The 24,278-nt window shown below is 54.7% G+C and overlaps 1 protein-coding gene across 1 annotated transcript in view; it reads left to right on the top strand.

The window, feature by feature from the left end:
• Window positions 1-17,850, top strand: part of GRM4 (glutamate metabotropic receptor 4) — a 42,613-nt gene extending 24,763 nt beyond the window's left edge. The window contains exons 6-10 of the mRNA XM_074163504.1: window positions 4,805-5,005; window positions 5,877-6,013; window positions 6,590-7,525; window positions 13,793-14,039; window positions 17,250-17,850. Of these exons, the coding sequence (XP_074019605.1) occupies window positions 4,805-5,005; window positions 5,877-6,013; window positions 6,590-7,525; window positions 13,793-14,039; window positions 17,250-17,299 (1,571 nt within the window). The 3' untranslated portion in view covers window positions 17,300-17,850. The remainder of the gene's footprint in view (window positions 1-4,804; window positions 5,006-5,876; window positions 6,014-6,589; window positions 7,526-13,792; window positions 14,040-17,249) is intronic.
• Window positions 17,851-24,278: the final 6,428 nt, after the last annotated feature.

Here is a 24,278-nt window from a genome sequence, read left to right as displayed (position 1 = left end):
CATGTGCTGGAGCGCCGTTTGCCCGTGTCTCCTTGCAAAATGCCGATGTGCCCCTGTGCCACTCCAGGCAGGAAACCTTGTCCCAGCAGAGCCTGACCCCAGGTCCCCTCCTCACCCCCCCCTACTGTGCATTTTTAGCCATTTGCAGCTAAAAGAGACTTGTAGGGATTAACGCAGTAAACAAGGCGACCAGGGGATCCGTCTTGCTGACAGCGCTGCCGCCGAGGTGATGGTTGGAGGCTCAAGGAGGTGACATGTTTACTGAGAGATGGGAGAGATTTACTGCCTGCCTGGCACCGGCTGAAGACAGATAACGATGCGGCAGCTCGCAGGCTGCCACGTGGCAGGACTTGGGGACATTCGCGCGTTCCCCCTGTCCCTTTGGATGGGATGTCTGTGGAAGCCGTGCTGTCCTAGCAGGCGGATGGACCCGGCTGTTTGATCTGGAAAGTTTGATCATTAAGGGTGGGTTTTTTTCCCCCCGTTTCACCCCTGAGGATGAAAGGGATGGTGCTTCCACATCCTCTTGCAGGGACTTGCAGGCAGTCCCTGATGATTTGGGGACAACTCTTTGTCCCCGCAAAGGCTTTCCAGCTTCTCCAAGTAGTCTTGTGGCTAATGCGTAGGTGTGAACTTGGCAAGCAGCAACAAAACTTGCCCGTGGGCATGGCCTTGGGTAGCTGAGAGCTCCTCATCATTCCCGGTTGCATCAAAAAAATCCCCCAGCACCAGGAAATGCATGAGCAGATCCTGCAGATCGTTGATCTCTTCATCTTCATAGTAATGTAGCATTTAAACAAGCAATATTTCAGGGCCAAGGTATTAGTGGAGGCAGCTGAAACCACGACATGGCAAATGTCCTAGGAACTGCCTTTAAATTATCCGAATTTGTCAGCAAATAAATTATCTCCCAAACGTTTGCTTGGCAGATAAACGGAGAGGGGAAATAACGCACGATGAAGCAAATAACCTGCCTGTGCAGATCCATGAGCTCCTGTGCTCTGCTCGGCTTATGCAAATGTCCTGTTTGGGGCTGTTTCATAGAGGAAATCGTACTGACTTTCCCCACGAGCTTCAGGTTTGGGTATAGCCCAAAAAACACAGAGAAATACTGGCTTTTGCATCCCCAAAACCAGACCAAAGGGTCCCACCACTGAACAGGACAGCTCACGGCTCCTGTTTGTGTATGGGAGAGCTGGGAGGAAGGTGATGGGCGAGGGCTGGGGTGGGCACCAGGTTTTGGGGTGATTCCCACTGGCAGCTGCCCGCATCATCCCCGAGACCATCCCTAGCACTCATCAAGATCTGCACACTCCATCCCCAGTTTGTCCTGCTGGGACCAGGATCAGGCCGGGACCAGGGTCAGGCTAGGACCTGTCTCCCAGCTGCTTTTGCAGCAGGATCTCCTCAGCATCCTTCCTCACCTCCAAGCTCCCTCCCCTGGGCTGCGTCCCCAGCCCTCCTGGGTTGGGGGAACGCCCTGGGGGGTTCTTGGGGGACAGCCAGCCCCTGCTCCTGCTGGAAAGGATCCTGCCGGAAAGGATCCTGCCAGCCCCCTCTTCCTTAACAATTCACGCACGTACGGATGCAGATGGGGAGGTGCTGGGGTGGAGGTGGAGGAGCTGATGGAGTGGCAGGGGCAGGAGGACCAGGCACAGCTCTGGGCTGTGTCCCCCACTGTGATCCACACAGGGACAGCAGGATGCTCCAAGACCCTGTGGGCTACTCTTTTTTCCAGAAGAGCTAATTAATGGCCTTCGTTTAGCAGGGCTGGATGGTAACTCTGCTTTGAAGCAGGGCTGGGGATTTCTCTGTGCTCTCACCTCTGCGGATAGATGCAGAGCAGCAACGTGGGCGGAGGGGAGAGGAGCTTTTATTTGATTTTCCTTCTTTATTTGTGATTCTTCATATTCTTTTCCCTTTTTGTTTTGCTTCTCGCTGGTCTCTTCTTAGTATGGGGTTGGGGTTTTTTGTGGCGCTGGCTGTTTTCCAGCACAGTGTGCCCCAGCCGGGCCAATGGGGGAGGATTTGCACTGCTTGCCTGGTTGTTAAGATGATAAAAGGCTGCTGTTGACCAAGGCCGGGTCTGAGCGGGCAGGGGCATCCTGGCAACGTCCTCTGCTTGGTTTTCCTTCGTATCTACCAGCTCTCCAAATGGCCACTGCCAGCCTCGCTGCAAGGGCAGCTCAAGCCCGCGTTGCAGAGAGCCGTTCGGAGCGAGCATCCCTCATGGGGGGACAGTCCCTGCTCCCCATATGGGCTTACCCAGCCCTAAAACATGGCAGTGGGCACCCGGCACCCATGCGATTTGGGAATTCAGAGGCGGCACCATCCCCCAGCTTTCTGGAGCAGCGCTGTGAGCGATTTTGATTAACTCCTGCCGAAAGCCGGCGCCGGCGATGTGATGGGAATTGATGCTAATCCCGTCTCATCCACCGCTTGAGAAGATAGCAGCGTCCATCCTCCGAAGGGTGCCCGTGGAGGCTCATCACGCACTTGAAAATTAATTACCAGCCCTGTAGAATGATGCACGACCCTGCTATTATAATCAGCGGGGTCACATCCCGTTTGCGGCCTTAATCTGCGGCGAGTTTGGCGGAGATTTATTGTCTCCATATTGGGAAGGAGCCTCGGCTTTCTGCTCTGTGTTGAGCCTCTGTGCACCAGCAGAATTCCCGTCTGGAAAAAGCAGCTGGGGGTTGGGGCAGGGTGCTTCTCCCACCACACTGGGCTGATGCCGCTCACTGCAAGCCAGAGGGATGTTTGGGAGGAAAATCCAGCCTCCCCAGGCTGTGTTAGCACAGCGGGTTGTATTTTACTTGCTGGGACCCGTGTGGGATTTGAGGTGCCTGCGAGGAAGCCAAGGAGCCGGGAAGGGACGAGTCCTGTGTCCCGTGTGTCCCCTGGGCTCAGCAGCCTCTGCGGGGTGGCAGGATGGTGCTGGGACAACAGCGGGGCTGGGACATCCCCGCGGGCTCAGCTCCCCTGGACAGTCTCTTACACTCTTTTTTTTTTAATGGGTAATTATCTTGGCAAGATAGAGTGGCTTGTCTGTGCCTTGAGAGATGTATGCAGGGAAAGGCCCAAAGTTGAGGGAGAAGATTAATAGCCCTTGTCAATAACGTGGAAGAAAGGATAACTTGACGGGTTTCACATGAGTAATCTTCACGTAGTCCAAAAGCATTTTTATAACTTTGAAGGATGGGCTATAAATTCACCTCCTTGATATCATCTTTTCTCGTTGGTCAGTTCGCTATCAATTCGCTTTAGTGTCTTGTCAGTGGCACGTTCTGCTCTCTGTCCCGGCCCAGGGATGTCACCGCTCGGCAGAGACCTGCTCCACATCCAGCGCTGGCTTTGTCCCACCTTCGCACAGCAGGGAGGGAGGGGATCAGCGACCCCAGCTTGTCTGTGCCTTTTCTGTCCCCATGTCCCCACCTGCACAGGCTCTGTGCTCTGGTCCCCTGCAGTCACCGTAAAACCCCACCTTGCATCAGGGAGCATCGGTGGAGCCGGAATTAATTTTGGAAACCCTTGGATGGCTTTCTAGGATGCCTCTGCCTCTCCGGAGGATGAAGGCCATGCCTTGGGCTCCCTGAGAAACCCTCCTTCCCTTTGGCTGTTGCAGCAGGAGCTGTGGCCTGGCGGGGTGCCCGGCCGTGCCGCAGAGGCGGTGATGGAGGTGCAGAGGCCACGGCTCTCCGACGCGGCGTCGCCCCTTGGGAGACGCTTTCTTAGCTGTAATTAACAGCGTGCTACATTAATCGGTGTCTTTTGCTAAATGATTAACATGTTTCTAGTCCCATTAAGGGCGGTTATGACAGGAGAGGCAGGCAGCTGTCGCTGGTAATTACCAGATCCTTGCAGGATCCTGCAAGCTGGGGTGGCCGGGGAGGCTGCTAAGGGCTGTGGGGTCAGTGGGGTGGGTGGGTGGCAGGGGGTGACGAGGGGAGCAGGGTGACAGGAGGCTTCAGGAACGTGATGGAGGACACGCAGGCAGTGATGGAGGACACGCAGCCAGTGATGGATACTGCCTGGGTGGTCCCCTGATGCCGCTGGTAGACACAGAGCCAGTGGCAGCTCCTGGCCAGATGAAGGAGGTCAGCCTGCAGGGGTGAGGATGGAACATCAGTCACAGCCCAGCCCGCATCCTGCCTGGGGACCTGGGAGCATGGGGATGTCCCCTGGCACTGGGACGTGACATCCCAAGGGCTCCTGGAAGCACAGCTGGGTGCCAGCACCCACAAATTGAGAACTACATTCCAGGGAGGTTGGTTGGGTATTTCCCCTGTGAATGTGTTTCTTGGCTGCACATCACCCTCCTCCTGCCCGCAGAGGCTGGCTCATGAGCCCCAAACCTTCCTGGGGCACTGCTCAGAGGGGCTGGGGTGAGAGCCACGGCATCTCCATGGCTGTCCCTCCTGACCCCTCAGGATAAAGGCCACATAGGTGATGGGAGAACTTTTGGCTGGTGGAAAAGCTCAAGCCCTGAGATCCAGGAGTGCAGACACAGACGATGCATTGGGCTGACACTGGGAAATACATCTGCAATGTGGGGGTTGTTCTGGGAGGAGTTTGGGGTTGTTTGAGATGTGTTTCTGCCCTGCTGCTCCGTCCTGGGTCATCCTTCCTGTTGGGATAGAGGTGCCCCAGCTGGCTGATGCGTTTGTAGTTTTGGGATTGGGCTTGGTGTTTCCAGCTGCTTCAGTCCAGAGTGGGCTTGTTTGCAAGAGTTTGGCTGCAGCAGAAATGTCCCTGTGGGGATGGCAGGGAGGTGGCAGCCCTGCTTTACGTGTACCCGCAGACAGAGAGCGGATCGGCCAGGACTCCTCGTACGAGCAGGAAGGCAAGGTCCAGTTTGTCATCGACGCCGTCTACGCCATGGGACACGCTCTGCACAACATGCACAAGAACCTCTGCCCTGGCAAGGTGGGGCTGTGCCCCAGGATGGACCCAGTGGATGGCGTGGAGCTGCTCAAGTACATCCGCAACGTCAACTTCTCAGGTCTGTCCGTCCCGCGGGGCAGTGGGGAGGAAGGGCTCTGTGAGGCTGGGTGTCTCAGGTTGTCCCCCGTTATGGGTCACGCAGCAGCACCCACGATTTATTCGTGTTACCGGTTGGCACCCGCCAGGCTGCAAATGCTGGGTGGAAAGACGGGGTGGTTTTGCAGCAGCTCAGCAGAGGAGGCGGCCTGAGCTTCTACATCTCCTGGGAGCCTTTGGAGGGTAACCCGGCAGCAATCCTGCCCTCACCCTGTGGTCCTCCCCCCTGCCACCTCCGGCTCAGGGCTGGCAGAGGTCCCACTGAATCACGCCGCTGTGTCCTTGTCTGTCTCCAGGTCTCCCCTGGAAATGCATCTTTTGCTCTGCTCTGTCTCCTTAATAAACATTTTCTGTCTTGTCCTCCTTATTACTCCTATTTATCTCCACTCTGTGATCTCCCCTGCAGTGTCTCTTTTATTTATTTTTCCTTCTTGCTTGATTTTTCTCTTCCTTTCTTTCATTAGCGTTTATCTGCACAGTTCACTTGATTTAGCTTTAAAGCTTCTTCCCCCCCCCCAACCCCCCGCCACCTTTCTTAAAAGAAGTAGTAAACTGGCTGGTGTAACAGCACTCGGTGCCTGCCATCACTCAATGAGCTCTGGCTCCTGGGAGGGTTGATAGAGGTCAATACCATAAGATCCCTGCACCAGTTTGGGGTTGGGGTTGGTTTTCTTTTCCCCGATTCCTTCCTCCACCCTGTGCCCGTGCTGGCATCATCCTGGCAGCTTGTGACACCCCCAGCAGTGAGAAGCACCACACCAAGGGGGGAGCATCAAACCAGAGCCCTCTTTGACACCCCGTGCTGTGGGTGCTGAGCCCTCCCTCTCTTCCAGGCATCGCTGGGACTCCCGTGACGTTCAATGAGAACGGAGATGCGCCGGGGCGTTACGACATCTACCAATACCAGATCAGGAACTCCACTCCTGAGTACAAAGTCATCGGGCAATGGACCGACCACCTCCACCTAAAAGTAAGGCTGGGGGCTGGCTGGTGCTGGAAACACGGCCGTGCCAAGGGGAAGGTCCTGCAGGTTTCTCCTGCACCCTTTGAGGCCACGTAGGGTGTAGCAAACCTGGTTGAGAGCCAGGGAGACCATGGGTGCAAAGTTAGGGAGACCATGGGTGCAGTTAGGCAGCCAAATCTGTGGGTAGTCAGAGGGAAGGGTGTCCCCCAATTACACACGTGGTTCAGCCATGGTGACCCACCATCAGCACGTGTGATTGTATCCCATGGGCTCTGGGCATCCGACTTTGCAGCTCTGGTAAGGGAAGGAGAAACCAGAAGAGAGCAGAGGGGATTTTTCCAGAGAAGGAGGGACTTTGTTTTGGGTTTTTGGTGTTGAATCTTCCCAAAAGGCCAATGGAGAGCTTCAGCGCCGCCCTGTCCCCATGCTGGGTAGGGCTGTGGTCCATCATGGGTTGTACTGATGGGGCAAGGGGCTGGATCGGGGGGCGAGCAGGGGCAGGCCATCCCCCCCATGCCCCAGGGATGCTTGACAGATGCCCAGCTTGAGCGTCAGTGGGGCTGGTGCCATCTCGCCCCGCAGGTGGAGAACATGCTGTGGCCGGGGGGCGGGAGCCAGCTCCCCAGCTCCATCTGCAGCCTGCCCTGCAAGCCAGGCGAGAGGAAGAAGCTGGTGAAGGGCATTCCCTGCTGCTGGCACTGCGAGCGCTGCGACGGCTACCAGTACCAGCTGGATGAGTTCCACTGCAAGCGGTGCCACTTCAATGAGCGGCCCAACGAGAACCACACCAGCTGCACCCCCATCCCCATCATCAAGCTGGAGTGGAGCTCGCCCTGGGCCGTGGTGCCCGTCTTCATCGCCATCGTGGGCATCATCGCCACCCTCTTTGTGGTGGTCACCTTCGTGCGCTACAATGATACGCCCATCGTCAAGGCATCGGGGCGGGAGCTGAGCTACGTCCTGCTGACGGGCATCTTCCTCTGCTACGCCACCACCTTCCTCATGATCGCCGAGCCCGACCTGAGCACGTGCTCCTTGCGCCGCATCTTCCTCGGGCTCGGCATGAGCATCAGCTATGCCGCCCTGCTCACCAAGACCAACCGCATCTACCGCATCTTCGAGCAGGGCAAGAAGTCAGTGAGCGCCCCCCGGTTCATCAGCCCCGCTTCCCAGCTGGTCATCACCTTCAGCCTCATCTCGCTGCAGCTTGTGGGCGTCTGCATCTGGTTCATTGTGGACCCATCCCACTCTGTCATTGACTACGAGGACCAGCGGACTACAAACCCCCACTTTGCCCGGGGCATCCTCAAATGTGACATTTCGGACCTCTCCCTCATCTGTTTGCTTGGGTACAGCATGCTTCTCATGGTCACCTGCACTGTGTACGCTATTAAGACCCGCGGGGTCCCGGAGACCTTTAACGAAGCCAAACCCATCGGGTTCACCATGTACACTACTTGCATTGTGTGGTTAGCTTTCATCCCTATATTTTTTGGGACGTCGCAGTCGGCGGAAAAGGTAAGGGAGGAGGGGAGAGGTCTGGCTGGTGGCTCCGAGGGCTGCAAGGAATGGGGCTGAGAGAGCCTGACTTGTCCTAAAGCAAGGAAGGGCGCTTCTCTGCCGTCCTGCCGGCTTGGGAATTGTGGTGGGAAGCATTGGTTTGGAAACATCTTGCTCTACTGGGGAGCAGAAGCCACTGCCTCCAACCCTGTTTTCCTTTTCCCATTTTTTGTGGTTTTCCTCACTCCTTCCTTCCTGGATTTCCTGTTTCATTTCCTCCTCTCCCTCTGGTTTGCTGTGTCCGGTTGTCCCCATTGCCCCTTGCCAGACCGGGTGGCCGTGTGTAGCAGAGGCTGCTGCCCTGTGGGCTGGGGGAGGATGAGTCCCCAGGGCAGATCCAGGTGCCTGGTGTCATTAGCATCGTTTCTGGATGGAAAAGGGACCGAGTGCTGCCCAGCTGGCTCCTTTTCCTGGTACTGAGTCAGGCCGGAGGCTGGAAAGATGGACGTGCCCTCCGAAATCCCCAAGAGCTGGCAGCAGCGGAGGGCAAGGGCAAAGGAGAGGGAACAGAGCAACCCCTCGGCGTGTCCCCTCCCATGCTGGGGCGGGTGGCAGCTTGTGGCTTCTCATTTGATTACTGTTTCACTGCGATTTTCATTAACACCTGTGTGTTTGGCAACGCGGCACTGGAGACAAATGGCTGGGCTGTGGTGGGCAGGGTGGCACGGAGCTGTGGGTCTTGTGGTGCGAGCATCCCCCTGCGACTCCGAACGCGACTTTGCACACAGCGTAGACGAGGCCAGGCCAGATAATCCCAGAGGTGGATTTGTGCTGTAAAACAACCTGTTTGTCTGTCTTCCTCCTCCTCGGCCCCCCGGGCTTGGCGTGGAGGGTGGTCCCGGTGCCAATACCCGTGGGAGCGAGGCCAGCCCGGATGAAGCTCCGTGCTCAAGTGAGAGGGAGCGAGAACAAAGAAGAAAAAAAAGAAATCTCATGAATGAGACCCAAATCCCCTCTGTCTGCCAGCCAAAACAAGAATCGCGTTTCCGTTAAATGCGAGCAGCTCACGCCTGCCAGCGCGGAGCTGCCTGTGACAAATAAACCTCAGTGTTGCTATTCCCTGGAAATCCCCAGGGTGACCCACCACCGGGATTCCCTCTCTGGACTCATCATGATTGGGATAATGTCCCTGGAGTGTGTCCCCTGTGTTGCTGAGCCGCTGAAAGCACGGCTTCGGGAAACACCTATTGCAAAAGGGCCAGGGGTGGTTTGCTGAGAGCTGTTTTGCTGAGGATATTGGAGTTCCAGGCGTGTCCTGGAGAGCTGTCCCTGCTCGGAGCATCAAACCCCGGAGCTTGAGGAGGCCGGGTCTGAAGAGGCACCTTTAACCTTGGCTCAGCCAAAAAGCCTCGACCAAGCCAGCCCGCGCTGGCTGGAAGTGTGAAGGAGAATTAAAGGAAATAAATGGAGCCTTTTGCAGCATTTCCATTTTGATGAGATGGCAGGGGAGATACTAACAAGAAAGCAGGTTTTTTAAGAAATTATTGCAAAACAAAAGCTCCCTTAAAGCCTCCTTAATGTGCTCAGCATACTGTGGGTAATAAAGATGGAAATGATAATGATTGTAGATTATGCGCAAGGTTGCTCACCTCTTCACTGCAGCTTGTCATGGGATAATTTAGGGCTGCCGAAAGCTGGCTGTCAAGCAGCAATTCGACAATAGGCTGTGCCTCACTTCGGGGGTTTGTAATGTGCAGGGCTTCTCTGTTATTAGGCTGCTAACAAGCTGATTAGAGGCGGAAAAAGTGATGTTCCCAACTCCCCTTGGACGCAGCTCTCTTTCTCAAAGCCTGCCGCTGCCGTGGCGTCCGCTGAGCAATCCCGGGAGGGGTTTGATGGTGTTTCAGCTGGGCCGTGCCGCCGTGGGATGGGAGCTCTGAGCCTCTCCAGGCTGCGGCTGAAGGACGATGGATGCGCTCAAAGGGGCAGCCGGAGGAATCGGGTGCTCAAGTGCCGCCTCGATGCTTTAGCTGCTGGTTTGCAGTTCTGGAGAGAAAAAGGTCAAAAAGGTGGTGTTACGCAGCCTGCACCAGAGGATCTGGCTCTGAGCATGTCCTTGGGATGAAAACTGGGGGTGTTGGCATTGGCATCACCCTGTGGTGGTGCTGGTGCTGCCTGGGATGCTCAGTGGGGCATCCCCAGGCCATTGAGGGGAGGGATTCCCTCGCCTTTGCCCCATCGCTGCTGGGACTGAGGCCCCGCTGGGCTCCGTGGAGGGTCAGCACACCTGGGAAAAGAAAAGCTAGGAGCCCAGGCCGGGCTCTTGTTCTCCCCGTAGAGCACAGCTGGAGTTTCACTGGAGTCCTGAGGATGCCACGGGGCAGACCCACACCTCCAAACAGCGCCCGGCACCTCAGCCCGACCCCATCTGAGCCTGTGGCCAAAGCTGCCTCACGATCCGGAGGAGGTGGATAAAAATCTCCTTTTTTAAAAATTTTATTTTCCTTTACCTCGTGCCTACAACTTTGCATGGAGGTGGCATATTATTATAACAAGTCCCCCAAGCCTTTTCTCAAAAGAACCTCTTATCCCTGCCGATCCCAGCGGATTACAGAAATAGCAATAACAGAGGATCTAAAGAAAGAGACAATTTCCTGCGCTGATAAGGCGGCAGCTGAACAGTGGTGTCATTGTCTGGTTCTCTGTTTATCGCATTTGCTTTCAGCGAGGGAAAAGAAGGAGAGAAGAAGAAATGAGGAGGACTGTCCAGTAGTTTGAGCAGTTTTTCCTTTCCCTGGTACCTGTGGCGGTGCAAAATCTCTCGTAGCTGGGTCAGGCCTGGATTTAGAGGAGGGGGTTGCTAATTAATAGCAGAGATTTGCTTTAGGACAAACATAAGCTGGGCCAGGGCTGTGTCTTGAGCCAGAGGCTGCTCCCCCCAGGGCAGGAGGGGCTCATCCAGCCCTGGAGTGAAGGCTGAGCCCAGCGCTGGGCTCGGGGACTTGTGCTGGGTCATTTGGGGTTGCTGCGATCCCTTGACGCGGCGTCATCATCCTGAGTCAGAGACGGGCTGTGTTCTTTGATCCCATCCACGAAGCAGTGGATGCTGCTGAACCCGGAGCTGAAACTTCTTTTATAACCACCGCGCGCAGCTCAAAGGGCTCTGGAGGAAGCTCGAGTGTCGTTAACGGAGGGGCAAAGCGGGGTCCTGGGTTGGAAACCAATTAAGAGTGTAGGAACCAAAATCGTGAGAAATGGTCATTTTTTTTTGCCGTGGCCAAAGGTTAACTGTGCTGTGCTTCATGGCTGTGTTTAGACTCCAGGCTAAAAATATTTCTCTCCAAGTTGAAAAGGGGCTTGCTGTGGCGTGACGTGAAGCTGTTGAGGTTAGTGCCGGCTGCAGAAAACGAGGCTGTTTCTGGCAAATTGATCATTAGGGTGAAGGCAGCCCCCTGAGATCCCAAAAGTGCTGCAGGGGTTTGAGGAGGGTGAAAAGATGGGGGGAGCCTGGAGGTGGTGGCACCCGGCGTCTCGGTGGAGGGGAGTACCCCCGCGGGGCTGGGGGCTGGAGCCCTGACCGGGGTGCGGAGGAGGAAGAGAGCCCGGAGACGTCTTGTCTGAGCTCCAGCTCAAGCTGCTCTCTCCCTCTTCACCAAAACGCCTCCGAGTCCCGAGACACGGGTGGGAGTCGCTGCAGAGGCAGGAAATATGGAAATTGCCGGATTGAAAAGTGAGGCTCCTCCGAGAGGCATCTGCTGAGGACCAGGAGGGCGGGCAGGCGGGGGAGCCGGGGGGGGGGGGGGGGGGGGGGCTGAAGGGCTGAGGAGCCCCAGCCGTGTCCCACAGGGTGTCACGCTGGTGCCAAGCAGAATTGTGGCAGTGCCAGGGGTTGGGATGCCTGGACTCGGTGTCCCAGCGCTGCCCTCATTCCTGGCAAGTCCAGGACACTCGCGGCAAAGTCAGGAGAGTTTCAGCCAGGGAAAAAAAAAAACAGAAAAGGGAAGAAAAATAAAAAAAGAGCAGATACTCTGGCACAGAGATGTGTTTTGACTTTTCCTTGATGAAATGACATTTTTATTTCCAAAAACTGCCTAGATTGACTGCACGCATATATAGAGAGAAGGTGGAACAAACAAACCAGCGCATGTGACAGCAATAGGTGTTATTCTGGGGACAAACAAAACTTTTCTGTTGACTCAGAGCAAGCTTTGCTGCCTTTTTTTTTTTTTTTTTTTTTTTCCCCTTTTGGGTTGAGTTGAAATGCTTTTGGGCATGTGTTTGTTTCTGAAGCAGGAGAAGAGAGTGAAATGTTTCTTTGAGTGGTCACACCTGGGACCGGCAGGTCCTGGGATGGGGTGACAGCCCCGGCCGGGGGCTGCTGCCTCCCGCTGGCTCTCGCTCATGGCTTGAAACTGCCTCCATGCACCTTCTCCCCAGGGAGCCATGTGGAGCCTCTGTGCTCAGCTCCTGCCCTTGGGCACCTTTTCGCTCTATTGATCACAGAATTACAGAATGATATGGGGTTGGAAGGGACCTCTGGAGGTCATCCAGTCCAACCCCCTGCCAGAGCAGGTCCACCCAGAGCAGGTCGCACAGGAACGTGTCCAGGCGGGGTCTGAATGTCTCCAGAGACAGAGACTCCACCACCTCTCTGGGCAGCCTCTTCCAGGGCTCTGCCACCCTCAAAGTGAAGAAGTTCCTCCTCATGTTTAGATGGAACTTCTTATGTTCAAGTTTGTGCCCGTTCCCTCTTGTCCTGTCCGTGGGCACCACTGAAAAAAGACTGGCCCCATCCTCCTGACACCCGCCCTTTAAGTGTTTATAGGCGTTGATCAGATCCCCCCTCAGCCTTCTCTTCTCCAGACTAAAAAGACCCAAGTCCCTCAGCCTTTCCTCCTAAGAGAGATGCTCCAGGCCCCTCATCATCTTTGTAACCCTTTGCTGTGCCCTCTCCAGCAGTTCCCTGTCCTTCTTGAACTGGGGAGCCCAGAACTGGACATCTGATCTGATCTGATGCCGGAAAGTGAGCTCCCACGTTAAGCGTGGGGAGGTGGGGAGCTGCTGGCCCCCCGATGCTGCAGCCCCCATGCTTCCCCTGGCTCCCCCAGGTCCTGCCACTTTGCCCCGCACTAAATCCCATGAGGGAACAACTGCAGGAGAAACCCCGGACACCACGCTGTGACTGAGCCATGGGGGAAAGTTCAGAAACTGCCTTAAGCCTCCTTCCAAAACCTTGTTAGCAACAAGTAGAAACAGTAGAAAAACAGTAGAAAAGAAAAAATGTGCTTGCAAAGGCATCCAAGGACCCAGAGCCCTCTCCCTGCTCAGCCTGGAGAGGCCCAACAAGTGACATCCACGGCAGAGGGGAGGATTCTGGAGAGGACAGAGCCCTGTGCTGGGAGAAGGGATGCTGATGGAGCAGGGATGCTCACGGAGGGTCTTGCCCAGTGTTGCTCAGGGACGAGAGGTGGGGACAGACGAAGGGAGGAGGGGGTCTCTTTGCCTTCCCGTTGCCACCTGCTTCAGATGCCCCTGGCTTGCGAGGAGCCTGCCAAACGCTTTCCATAGAAAAATGGATTATTCTACAGTCAGATTAATGGGCTTTCATTTTGCAAAACATCTGTCACTGTTAGTCCTGGACAGCGAGCGTGAAATTAGTTTTGACTGCAGAAAGGCAACGTCGGTGTGTAATATGTGACTTACATGACAACGGCCCAGGGAGCCAGCTGGGGAATGGGAATTACCTGTTGAAGGGAGACGGGGAAACTGGGGGTGCCCAGGCTGGGTCCTGAGTATGGGTGCCCATCACTGTGGCATCAAAATTCCTGCGCTGTGGCTGGTGGAGTGTGCTGTGGGTGGTGGGGAGGAGAGGGAGGGTGAAGAGAGTGGGGGGCTCTCTTTCTGGTGATGTTTTTGAGTCAGGGTGCTGGCAGGTTGCTGCCGGAGCATGGATGGGTGCTGGGAGGGCTCAGCACACAGAGAGGCTGTGCCAGGGCCCTGGAACGTGGGTCAGGGCACCAGCACAGCCTCCCCATGTTTGCAGGTGGGGAAACAGCAAAAATAAGCCAGAGGCTTCTCTGGGTCCACCTTGGCTCATGCAACAAGTCGAATTTGATGTTTAAGATCCAATACTGCCAACATTTTCAGCCCTGGCTCCCTGCCCCTTCATTTATTTAACGCCAATGTTTCCACCTTCCCCTGTTTCCTCTCCTCCTTTCCCAGCTGACCCTTTCTGGATCCTACAGAGCCGTGATGGGTCTCAGCTCATGCCCTTGTGTCTTGCAGATGTACATCCAGACCACGACACTCACCATCTCAGTGAGTCTGAGTGCCTCGGTGTCCCTGGGCATGCTCTACATGCCCAAGGTGTACATCATCCTCTTCCACCCGGAGCAGAACGTCCCCAAGCGCAAGCGGAGCCTCAAGGCAGTGGTGACGGCAGCCACCATGACCAACAAGTTCTCTCAGAAGGGTGGTTTCCGCCCCAATGGAGAGGCCAAATCAGAGCTCTGTGAAAATCTGGAAACACAAGGTAACGTGGCTCCCCGCAGGGTTGGGGAGCTGGTCTTGCTGGGGACTGATGTGATGCCTGGAAGCCCAACTGTGTGCCATAGCCATGGTGTCCTCCATGGGCACAAGCAATGCTGACAGTGCTGCGCCTTGGCAAAGGGACATCTCAGCTCCTTCCTACCCCGTGGCATCCCCCAACAGCGGATGCTGGATCCTTCCAGGATGGGAAGGGCTGTATCCCACAGGCTGGGGGCCACTCCGCTCCCTGCTGTGCCCATAACACCTGGAGGAGGGAGGTGTGCTCCGGGTATCTGCACTGCAGCCACATCACGTGCAGGGATTCCTGGCTCTCGGCAAGGGGACAGCATCATCTCCTGTCCGTGGGCAGGGGAGGTTGCCCCTTCATTCATTTAACCCGAGAAAAGCTGTTTTCCATCACTGCAGCCACGTGGCTGAGACAGGACATGTCTTGCCCCTCTCTGATCTGGGTTGCTCCTGGAGATCCCATCCCTCTGCGGGCTCCCACATTATCCCATGGGAAATGCTGCTGAGGGGCTGTGATGGGAAATAGGCTGGAGACACGCTTGTGCTGCTGGTGGGTGAGACGTTGGATGGGGAACATGGAAATCTGCTCAAACACTTGCAGAAAGATCCTAATGTCAGCCCACCCTGGGCGCACGGAGCTGCTGCTGGGAGGGTTCTTGTTTGCAGGAATGGGGATGGGGAAGGGTGTTTGGTGCCTGGGGGCCGCTCCAGGGGCTGGGCTGGAGCTGACACAGGGACAGAGCCATCCATCTCCCCTGGGAAGAGAGGCTGGGGGCTTGGGAAATGCTGGGAAGGTGGGTGCATGCCTGTTCTGCATTTGGATTTCCAAAAACAGAGCCTTGGAGGAAGAAATGATTGGAGTCAAAGGTGCTGGGATCCTTTGAGAAGGGAAATCCCGTTTGGGCTAAATCTGAAGAAAACCTCAAGGAAATACAACTGTTCCTCATGTACCAGCAGAGTTTCTGGGTTCCAGCGTCAGTGGGATGGAGACCAAACAGCATTTCCATGGAAAGCCATGATTGTCTTTGTAATCCCACACTTGTTCTCTCTCCAGCCTGAGCTATTTAATATCCCTCAGCATCTCTGTATAACCTCCGTATCCTCCTCGCTGTGTGTAATGGCTCTTGCTGGCGGTGGCTCTGTATGCGATGTCTCTCCGTAGGCAGCCTCTCTGCATAATCGACTCTTTCATCTGCCTCTCTGCATTGTGAAGGGCAGCTACACGGTCAGAGCCCCCCTCGCCGCCTGTGCTGGAGGTGGCTTTTGTCAGCCACTATCGCACATCTGCGTGGTCTGCGCTCCTATCCCAACGTGGCAGTGGGTAGGGGTCCCTCTGTCACCCCCGTTTTGTCTGTATGAGGGATGCTCCATGCAAGGCTGGGGGTTCCCCGTGGTAAGGGGTTGCCCAGGATCATGCCAGCCCTGTCCTGGGGAGCCACCTGGTGTCAAACCCTCCATGGCATTGGTGTCACAGGCTGTGAAGCTGCAGGAGTGTTGGCGTGTGTGACCTTCTCTCCCTCCGGCTACAGGCAGCTCCCCAGCCAGGGCTCTGCCAGCACGAAGGGCTGAAACACCCTTTGCAGCGGGGCTCGGAGGCCCAGATGCAGCGAGCATCTCGGCCGGGACCCGAACCCAAACATTTCCCATACGCTCTCTGCTGCGCTGAGCATCATTCTCCCCCGCGGGACTTGCAGCAGGAGCCTCTGAGGATCCTACGTGCCGGGAGCAGGGAGAGCTGAGCCTCCCGTCTGCCGCATCTCCGGCTCCGATGTGTCTCGCATGGGGAATACGGGAGCTCCGTGCAAATGGGGCTGGCATCGCATTCCCGAGGTGTGCCAAGGCGGGAGCTGGGCACGGCATTGATGCTGGGGGCAGGAGGCACTGTGGGGTTGTCAGCGGAGGACCGAGGGACTGTTTTTCACACTGTCACTGGCAGGTCACATCTCCTTAAATAAACAACAGAATAAATAATTCACAGGGCTTTGATATGGGCAGATTGGCTAGGAAAACATTGCGGCTAACAAATAGCTCTGTCAGCTCTAATTTCTTATAACCTATCTAATTGTTATCTGGGAATACCAGTCTGAAATCTGCAGCAAGGTTCATTTGTCAGCAAGGCACCGAGACGGAGGGAGAGCTGCTGTGTGTCCCCTCTGCGTGGTGCCATAGGGATGGTCTCCACAGAGGACACATTTGTGCTGCTCGTGGTGTCTTGGGCTTTGCTGTCTGTCCCAGCACTGGTCCGTGCCCTTGGCTGAAGGGTGTCCGTGTGTCTCCTGAGCCCTGTGGTACCCGGGGACCTCGTGGTGGCATCTCCGCAGAGCATCGTGCTCGACCGAAGTGCTGAGACAAGCCGTGGCGTTGCAAACTGCTGCTTCCACCTCTGCCCAAACTGTGGCTGCTGCTAAAAGCAAGCGACGTGCTGCAGCCTGCGAGCCCGAAGGCAGCGGTGCAGCCCTGCGGGGAGCAGGAGGATTTATTGCTATCTGGCGTTTTCCTGGCTCTGGGCCTTGCTGCGGCTCCCCCGGTGTCAGTCTGGGACACGCGGTGGCTTTGTAGCCATGGTTGCCTCCTCCCCTCCCGTCTTCAACCCCTGTCCCCGGGGCTGGTGTGTCTGGGGAAGATGGAAGGTGGCAGCAGGTTTGTGTCCGTGTTCTCCTCCACAGCGTGGGCACAGGGATCTTTGGTGAGGGACACAGCCAGGCTGGATGGCTTTGTGCCGCCCGTGCCCTGCTGCTCCGCTCCCAGCAGCCATGGAGTGGTGTCCAGGGGTGCAGGGTGCCCATCTTGGACCCCAAATCATGCTCCTGAGGGGATAGGGCAAGCTGAGATTTCGGGAACATGGAGCACCTGCGGGTTTTCTGTTAGAGGTTGCCAAGAGAAGTGAATGGGAGCCTGAAAGAACATTCCCTGCGGCTCATGTCACATCCCGGGGTCTCTCTTCAGGATGAACTGTCTTTAGGGAGTCACCTGGGCTGCTGTGGAGCTCAGCCCCTCTGCCATGGCTCAGTGCCCTTGCAGGGAACGATCCTGAGTGCTGGCACTGCCTGAATCCATGAGCAAACCCCATGTCACGTCCCCGCCAGCATCTCCTGGCACGACGCTCAGGGCAGGGGGACGGGATGGGAGCCAGAAGGGGAGGGTGGACTTCATTAATGACACATGTGGGGTTTGTCTCTCTTTCCAGCACTGGCTACCAAACAGACCTACGTCAGCTATAGCAACCACGCGATTTAGCTCCAGCCATCGCAACTGCCTGGCACAGAGGGAAGCTGCAGATGCCACGACGCGGGAGGGAGCCGAGTCGCATCACTCGTCGCAGGACGCTGGAGGGGGACGCGGATGGGACAGGGAGGTGGCAGCGGGGGAGACACGCTCCTGACCGGGCCGCTGGGCAGAGCTTCCGGGCAAGATGGTGATCAACAGCAGCAAAAAAAATAAAAATACAGAAAGAATAAAAATAAACCACCGACCAAGCGACCACCGTGACAATGCATGCCTCCCCACGGAGGAAGAGGAACAGTTGAGCAGGGGGGACGTAGGGCGGGGAAGAGGTGACGGACTTCGGCAAGTCTTTGGGGTTTTTTTCCTGTATCTTGGCAAACTAAAAAAAAAAAAAGAGACCCAACATTTTCCCTTTTCTGGAATTTGTGAGATTGTTTGTGGTTGTGCAAAACCTTCTGTTTTCTCTTTTCTTTTTTTTTTAACTCCTCCATTTTCTTTTGTTCCTGTCTTCCTCCGTCCCTCTTCACTCTCTCTCCCGTATCCTACCAAATTCTATATGTTGCAAAAAGGAAAAATAAATAAAAATACATAAAATCTAAATAAAAAAAAAAACAGACAACAAAATAAAATAAAATAAAACCTAGACTGTGTTCAAAGTGCTGATTTCTATAGGTGGTTAATTAATGTATGTGATGACCATATGGATTGAAATATGTCTGCTTTATGTACTGACCAGTCAAAAAACAAAAACACACACAAAAAAAACGAAGTTCAGTGCCTGGATGTTTATGAATTATTCAATGACTGTGTAGAGCATGATCATTTTTATACGAGGAGATTTCTAATAAAAAACCATGGTTTTGCACTCAGCGTTTGCTGTCTCTTGGTGACTGTTCGTTCCAGGCTCCAGGAGGTGACTTGGTTTTGGCTGACGGGGTAGGTTGTGGGTGGCCAAGCCCTCCAGACCACCATGGGGCTTGGTGTCCTCCCTCTCCAGGCCATCCTGCTGCAAACAGGGTCCTCCCGAGGAGACGGGACAGGGGGAGGAGAGCTCAGTATCCCCTTGGCACATGCTGTAGCCTGTATGGCCCCAGGGGTTGGGGCAGGATCCGGGACAGAAAGGGCTGATTCCTCCTCCTTTGCTCTTCCCCGAGGTGTGGGCTGAGGCTGGAGGGACAGAGCAGAGAGGAAGGGATTTTTCCAGGGCTTTATTTTTCCCCCCTTCAGAGGCAGGGCCAGCTCCACCCTTCTCATCAGGACCAACTTGGGCTAATTAGGGAGTTACCAGCTAACAAAGGCAGCTCTGCCCTCCTGCGGGGAGGGTTCCTCTCCCTGGTTCCAGCATGTCTCTTGGGATAGCACACCCGGGTGTGCAAGGTATGGGGCTCTTCAAAGAGTCTTGATTTTTTTTGTCTGTTTTGGGGAGGTTTGGTCTTGAAAGGGGGTTGACTGGACTTGTTTGCTGCTGGGAAAGGGAGAGGATGGTCTAAGCTTGTCTTTCTTCTGGAGAGCAGATGGGAGGTGGGGAAAGGAGGAAACTCTGCTGCCTGTCCCAGAGCGCTGAGCTGCCCCCAGGTTTTGGGCAAGTTGTTGCTTTAGGTCCCTGGCAAAAGCACTGGAGCTGGTGAAGGTGTGCTGACCTCGCAGAGGCAATAAGGGTCCTAGAAGAGCCTGGAGAAGAGAAAGCTCCAGGGAGACCTTCAAGCCCCTTCCAGTCCCTAAAGGGGCTCCAGGAAAGCTGGGGAGGGACTCTGGATCAGGGAGGGGAGCCACAGGACAAGGGGGAAGGGTTTGACACTGAAAGAGGGGAGATTGAGATGAGATGTGGGGAAGAAATTCTTTGCTGTGAGGGTGGTGAGAGCCTGGCCCAGGTTGCCCAGAGAAGCTGTGGCTGCCCCATCCCTGGAGGGGTTCAAGGGCAGGTTGGAGGGGGCTTGGAGCAACCTGGTGTGGTGGGAGGTGTCCCTGCCCAGGGCAGGGGGTGGCACTGGGTGGGCTTTAAGGTCCCTTCCAACCCAAACTGTTCCATGATTCTGTCTCCCCTTCTTTTTACTTGTGTTCTTCCCGGCCCAAAGGTGCCCATGCATTCCCTTCCCTGAGCATGAGTGATGTTACCCCTGTGTTTTGCACATTTCTAGATGTATTTGTGTATTAATCGTGGCTCTGCTCTCACTCTGGTGGGTCGCCCAGGCTGCGTGCCGTGGGGAGGGGAGGTCTCAGTGCTGCTCTGAGCACCACAGGGAGCTTCAGCCATTGATCAGGGAATGTGAGTGTTCCCTGCTGGCATGGAGAGGACAGAGCACAGCTTGAAGGCAGGAGTTAAAAAAAAAAAAAGAAAAAAGAAACATAATGAAAAGCTTGAAACTTTGATAAGATCATACTTGTCAAAAGAGCTTCTCGGGAGGAAAAAAACCTGCTCCATTCCCACCGCATCCATCACTGTCGGATCGGATGTGAAATGCCGCCTGGTTCAGAGGGCTCCCAGAAAACCCAAGATGATGTCTCTGGTGCTGTTTCTAGCTCTGAGATATAGCTCTGCTGTTTTTACAAGCAGTTTTCTACTCCCAACTCAGCCTGATAATGACTGGCAAGGCTGGTTCTACCTTAATTACAGCATCCCCCTCCCTCCCCTTGCAGCACCTGTGAGGAGGGATGTTCTGAGTCCTCCAGAGAGGTGGTGGCTGGGGACTGACCATGCTGTCACCGAGCAGATCTTCCGGGCTTGTCTGTCCTGATGATCTGGGGAGTTCTGCAGGGCATGGTGGCGACACCGGAGCTGGATGGGATGCAGGAAAGAGGAGACCTGTGGTAGCGAGGTGTTCTGCCTGGGTTGATGCCTCCTACCAGGCAGGACGCAGAGAGCTGGGCTGATCGCGCTGCTCTGCTTCAGGAGCTGGATATACTATTTTCTTTTCATGTGGAAATACTTCTTCAAGGTGTTGCTCTGTGTATCTCTCTCGTTCTCAAACATTTCTGCCTTCAAACTGCTTCCCTCGACGCGCAGCCGGCCCCGGAGCGTGGCCAAAGATGTGCAGAAGGGAGAGCTGTGCCCAGTGGCTCCCAACCTGCTGCCTGGGAGGAGGAACCGGGGCGTCTGGGCTTCAAGGGCTGGGACATCCCAAAGGGGTGTTTGTGCTTGGTGCTGGGGGAAAAAGTTGCTTGGCTAAACTTCAGACGTGGTTTCCAAGCAGATTCATGTTCCCCTCCTGCACCAGGCCCTGTTTAAACACAATAGTTCCCCCGATTTCTGGATGGATCTGTTGGAGTGTTAAATCAAGAGAGTCCTCGTGTGGGTACTTACTTTGGTGTAAGTGTGCTTTACAGTGATTCAGTCTTATTCCTTACAGACTTTCGCTTAAATGATATAAAGATGCTCTTAAGCAGATAGGCAAAATATTTGCACAAACCCAACCTCGCTGGTCTTGAAACGGAATTTTAATTGGCCCCATTTTTTTTATTTTTTTATTTTTCCTTAGCTGAAACCTCGGCTTCCTGGCACTGTTCCGGCGCGCCGCTAACCAGACCTGTATCCCTCCCGGTGCCAGGTGCGTTTCAGCGGCAGACGCGGTGACCTCCGCACATGGCTGGTTAATTTTATACGGCATTTCATGATGCAGTGCTGTTTAATTCGAGACACTTACTTGATTATGAAAGCTAATTAAAAGGGAGCAGTCTATAAGCAATTGAGATGGATGGGGAGCGCTGCGGATCTAGGCAGGCTCTGGTGCTGATCTCTGCAGAGAGGTGAGAGCTGCTGCCGGGGCAGTTTTGGGAGGTACCTGGTGTCTATTAGGATCAGGTTTCTGCTCTCCCTCATATTTTTGAGGGCAATTCTGCTGCCTGTGGCTGAGCAGAAGAGCAGAGTAGATGCTGTGTGATCTATTGAGGGAATTCCTAGGTTTTTTTGTACTTCCTCCTGAAATCTGTGCTGTTGTTTCTCCTCCTCGCGTCCCTTACAGCCTAAAAGCACTTGTCTGATTTTCCCTTTATTTCTGTGAAGGGTTGTTGAATTTAAATAGCAATAATTGCCTGAGTTTCCTGAGTGGTTGACCTCCATGTTTTTCACTTTTTCTGGGAATCTGAGAAGTGGGGGGGAGAAACCTGAGCTGGTGCTACCTCCCTCCATCCCCTGCTCATATCTCCCCCCTCCTGAACTTTTTGTTGGCCTTGGCTGTTGTTCCTAGTCCCAAGTTCTTCTCCTGAGCTCCCTTCTCCAGGGACAAGCAGGAACTTTTGGGGTCCTGCTGTCCTTTCCACGGCCCAGCTGGAGGTTGGAGTGGGAGGCTGCGTGCGTGCTCATCTCCCCAGCCCTGCAAAGAATGGCAGCAGCCTGGAACCTGTCATTAGCTCTCTTCTGTGAGAGGCAAATTACAGACTTTAGCGGCACAATTAGGCCAACTCGATAGGAAATGGAAAAACAAAATAATTTCTCTGTGAATTTCTCCGTCTGCCCGCCACCTCGTCCCTTGCTCCTGGCTTGGGAAGAATTGCTCCCCCTCCACCTGGGTCTGGAGACCTCCTGTTGAAGCCACAGCAAAGCTCCTTAGTCGCGAAATCTGGAGGAAGGGGATGGGAAGAGCAGGGCTGGGATATAAAGTGGCTTGTTCCTTGCTCACAGACAGGTCTCCATCCAGCTCCTCTGCCACAGAGTCCTGGTTTGGCCCCAGGAGATCCGAGCGCTGCTCCAAGCAAGGTGGGACGTGCGTTTAGAGCAGAAGGCAGCAAAGCCTGTGACAGATGTTGTGGTTCGTTACACAGTGGGGGACCAGCTCTGCAGTGAGCAAGTTGAGCTAATTTCTGTGCTAGGAAGCATTTTTTCCCACTGAGACCTGCTGCTGGCTGAAACCTTTGGCCTGGGCACCAGGCCATTGTTGGGCCACTGGGAGCTTTGAAGATGCCAATGGAGACCTTGAATTGAATTTTGCTGGGCTGTGGCAAGCCAGCAAGGAGGATGGAGAGCTGTGATGAGCACATGGGTGTTGCTGAGAAGACAGATGATGCCTCTGAGTGGTCTCGGGGGGCAGTGGGCACCCAGGAGGAAGGTGGAAGTCCCCAGCTCTGCAGTTGGGGAAGGACCAGAGGCAGAGGGGAGTCCTGTGGCTGGAGCCCACAGCCATGGATGGAGGTGTGTGTATGCGAGGTTCTCTCCCCAGCACCAACGTTCTCTTGTATGGCCGAGCAAGTCAATGGCAGATTGTGTTGAAATCTCACTTCAGCAGTGAAAGCTGCAATTAGCATTTAATGAAGCTTCTTGCTTTTATTTTTAGGTAACCTCCGATTCCCTGACTGTGTAATTTAGTCCTCCATTGCTTGGAGATAATTAAAGTATGTCACTATAATTTGCTTTTTTTAAAAGCCTGTAATTATGTTTTTATTGAGAATAAAAAAGGGGGGGGGGGGGATGAAAACAATGTTAGGGGAGGAGAAAGCTTTGGATGGGCAAGGGGGATTTCTTCCAGCTTGAAGGCTTAGGAGATCTTTCCAGGATGCCGGGTAGACTGTGGACGGAGGAAAGGCTTCTTCTGTATGAGCAGGTAATAGCAAAGTGCAGTGTTTCAAGTGGAGGTGTGAGAGTTTGGAGTGTCCACAAGCCCTGACGTACCTCCACGTGGTTTAGCTGCCGTGTAACTGTGGTGTGTGTGTGGGCTGCGTGAAGTACCGACGCTGCTTTCTCTGCTGCCTTGTTTGTGGTCTTCACCATCGGGCTCCTTCCCGTGCCCTGGGAAAGGAGGGGCCAGCCCTTTTCCATCTGTACCCCAACCTGCAGGCTCCAGGTCAGCCCAGGATGGGTTTAGCCTGGAGCAGAACAGCTGAGGTCTCATCCTTGCAGCCTCCCTCTCCCTACAAAGCCCAGCAAACATCTGTGTGCACGCTCGGTCTTCACGTTTCAATCGCAGGCATCTGGTCTCCGTGACAAAACGTGCTTTGCTGATGCGGGGCTATGTAGCTCATGCTATATATCCTCCCTGCACAATAACTAATTAATGGGGAGGAATTATAATGTATTTTCCCAGGCCTGGCAGGACCGGGCAGCCTTTGGGGGATGCTTCTTGTAGCTTGGGCTGTATTCGCATCTGTAAGTGCTGCTGCTGGGTGTCAAACAACCTACGTCCCTCCACATCCCCCCGGCACTGTCTAATGCTGGACGTGCCAGCTAAAGCGTCCTGCCTTGCTCCAGCCCCTCTAATGCTCCACATGGCCCTGGGCCAGGCCTTGCCCCCAGGCAGCTTGGAAAAGCCACTGCAAACTGGTCTGAAATGAGAGCGTGGCCAGCGCGGGAGGAACTGCTCACCTACAATTCACAGCCTGGAAATTGGCTGTTGAAGGGAAGTTGAATAACGAATAAATTCAAGATAATTGATTGGCCCGTGGCCAGTTCACAGCCAGAGAGAGCTGAAATGAGTTGGATTGTTGGCTTTTTCTTTAAGTTATTCTTGCTCAAATTTTTGAGCGCTAAGAGGTTGCATTTAGTTTAGAATATATTTAATTCATTAAAACGTTGATCTTCTCTGCTGCAGAGTTCAGATCTGATCCCAGGCTTTATTCCTTATCTAAATGCTAAGGTTTCTTGCCAGAAATACAAAGCAGAAAAAAATCTCGGTGCTTAGGAAAAGTGACGTGATGAAGGGAGCACGGACTGGACTGCCTTCCAGTGCTGGGAACCCGCTGTGTCCTGAGCTGACATCCTCACTGGTGTGTGCCCGGTTTCCTTCTTGCCCATCCCTGGGGGGGGTTCAAGGCCAGGTTGGATGGGGCTTTGAGCAACCTGGTCTGGTGGGAGGTGTCCCTGCCCATGGCAGGGGGGTTGGAACTCAAATGATCTTTAAGGTCCCTTCCAACCTGAACCATTCTATGATTCTGTGATTCTATGATAACTGGGATGCAGTCTTTAGGGAGTCTTGCCCAGTCCCACATTGTTCAACATGTCCTGGGTGTTGCAAGAGCACCCCAAGGTCCCTGTGTCCAGCCCTTAACGCAGGATGCTTGTATG

This window comes from Numenius arquata, chromosome 24 (genome assembly GCF_964106895.1).
Source record: "Numenius arquata chromosome 24, bNumArq3.hap1.1, whole genome shotgun sequence".
Lineage (NCBI taxonomy): Eukaryota > Metazoa > Chordata > Aves > Charadriiformes > Scolopacidae > Numenius > Numenius arquata.
The sequence above is the reverse complement of the archived record's forward strand: the minus strand, read 5'-3'. Positions and strand labels throughout refer to the sequence as shown.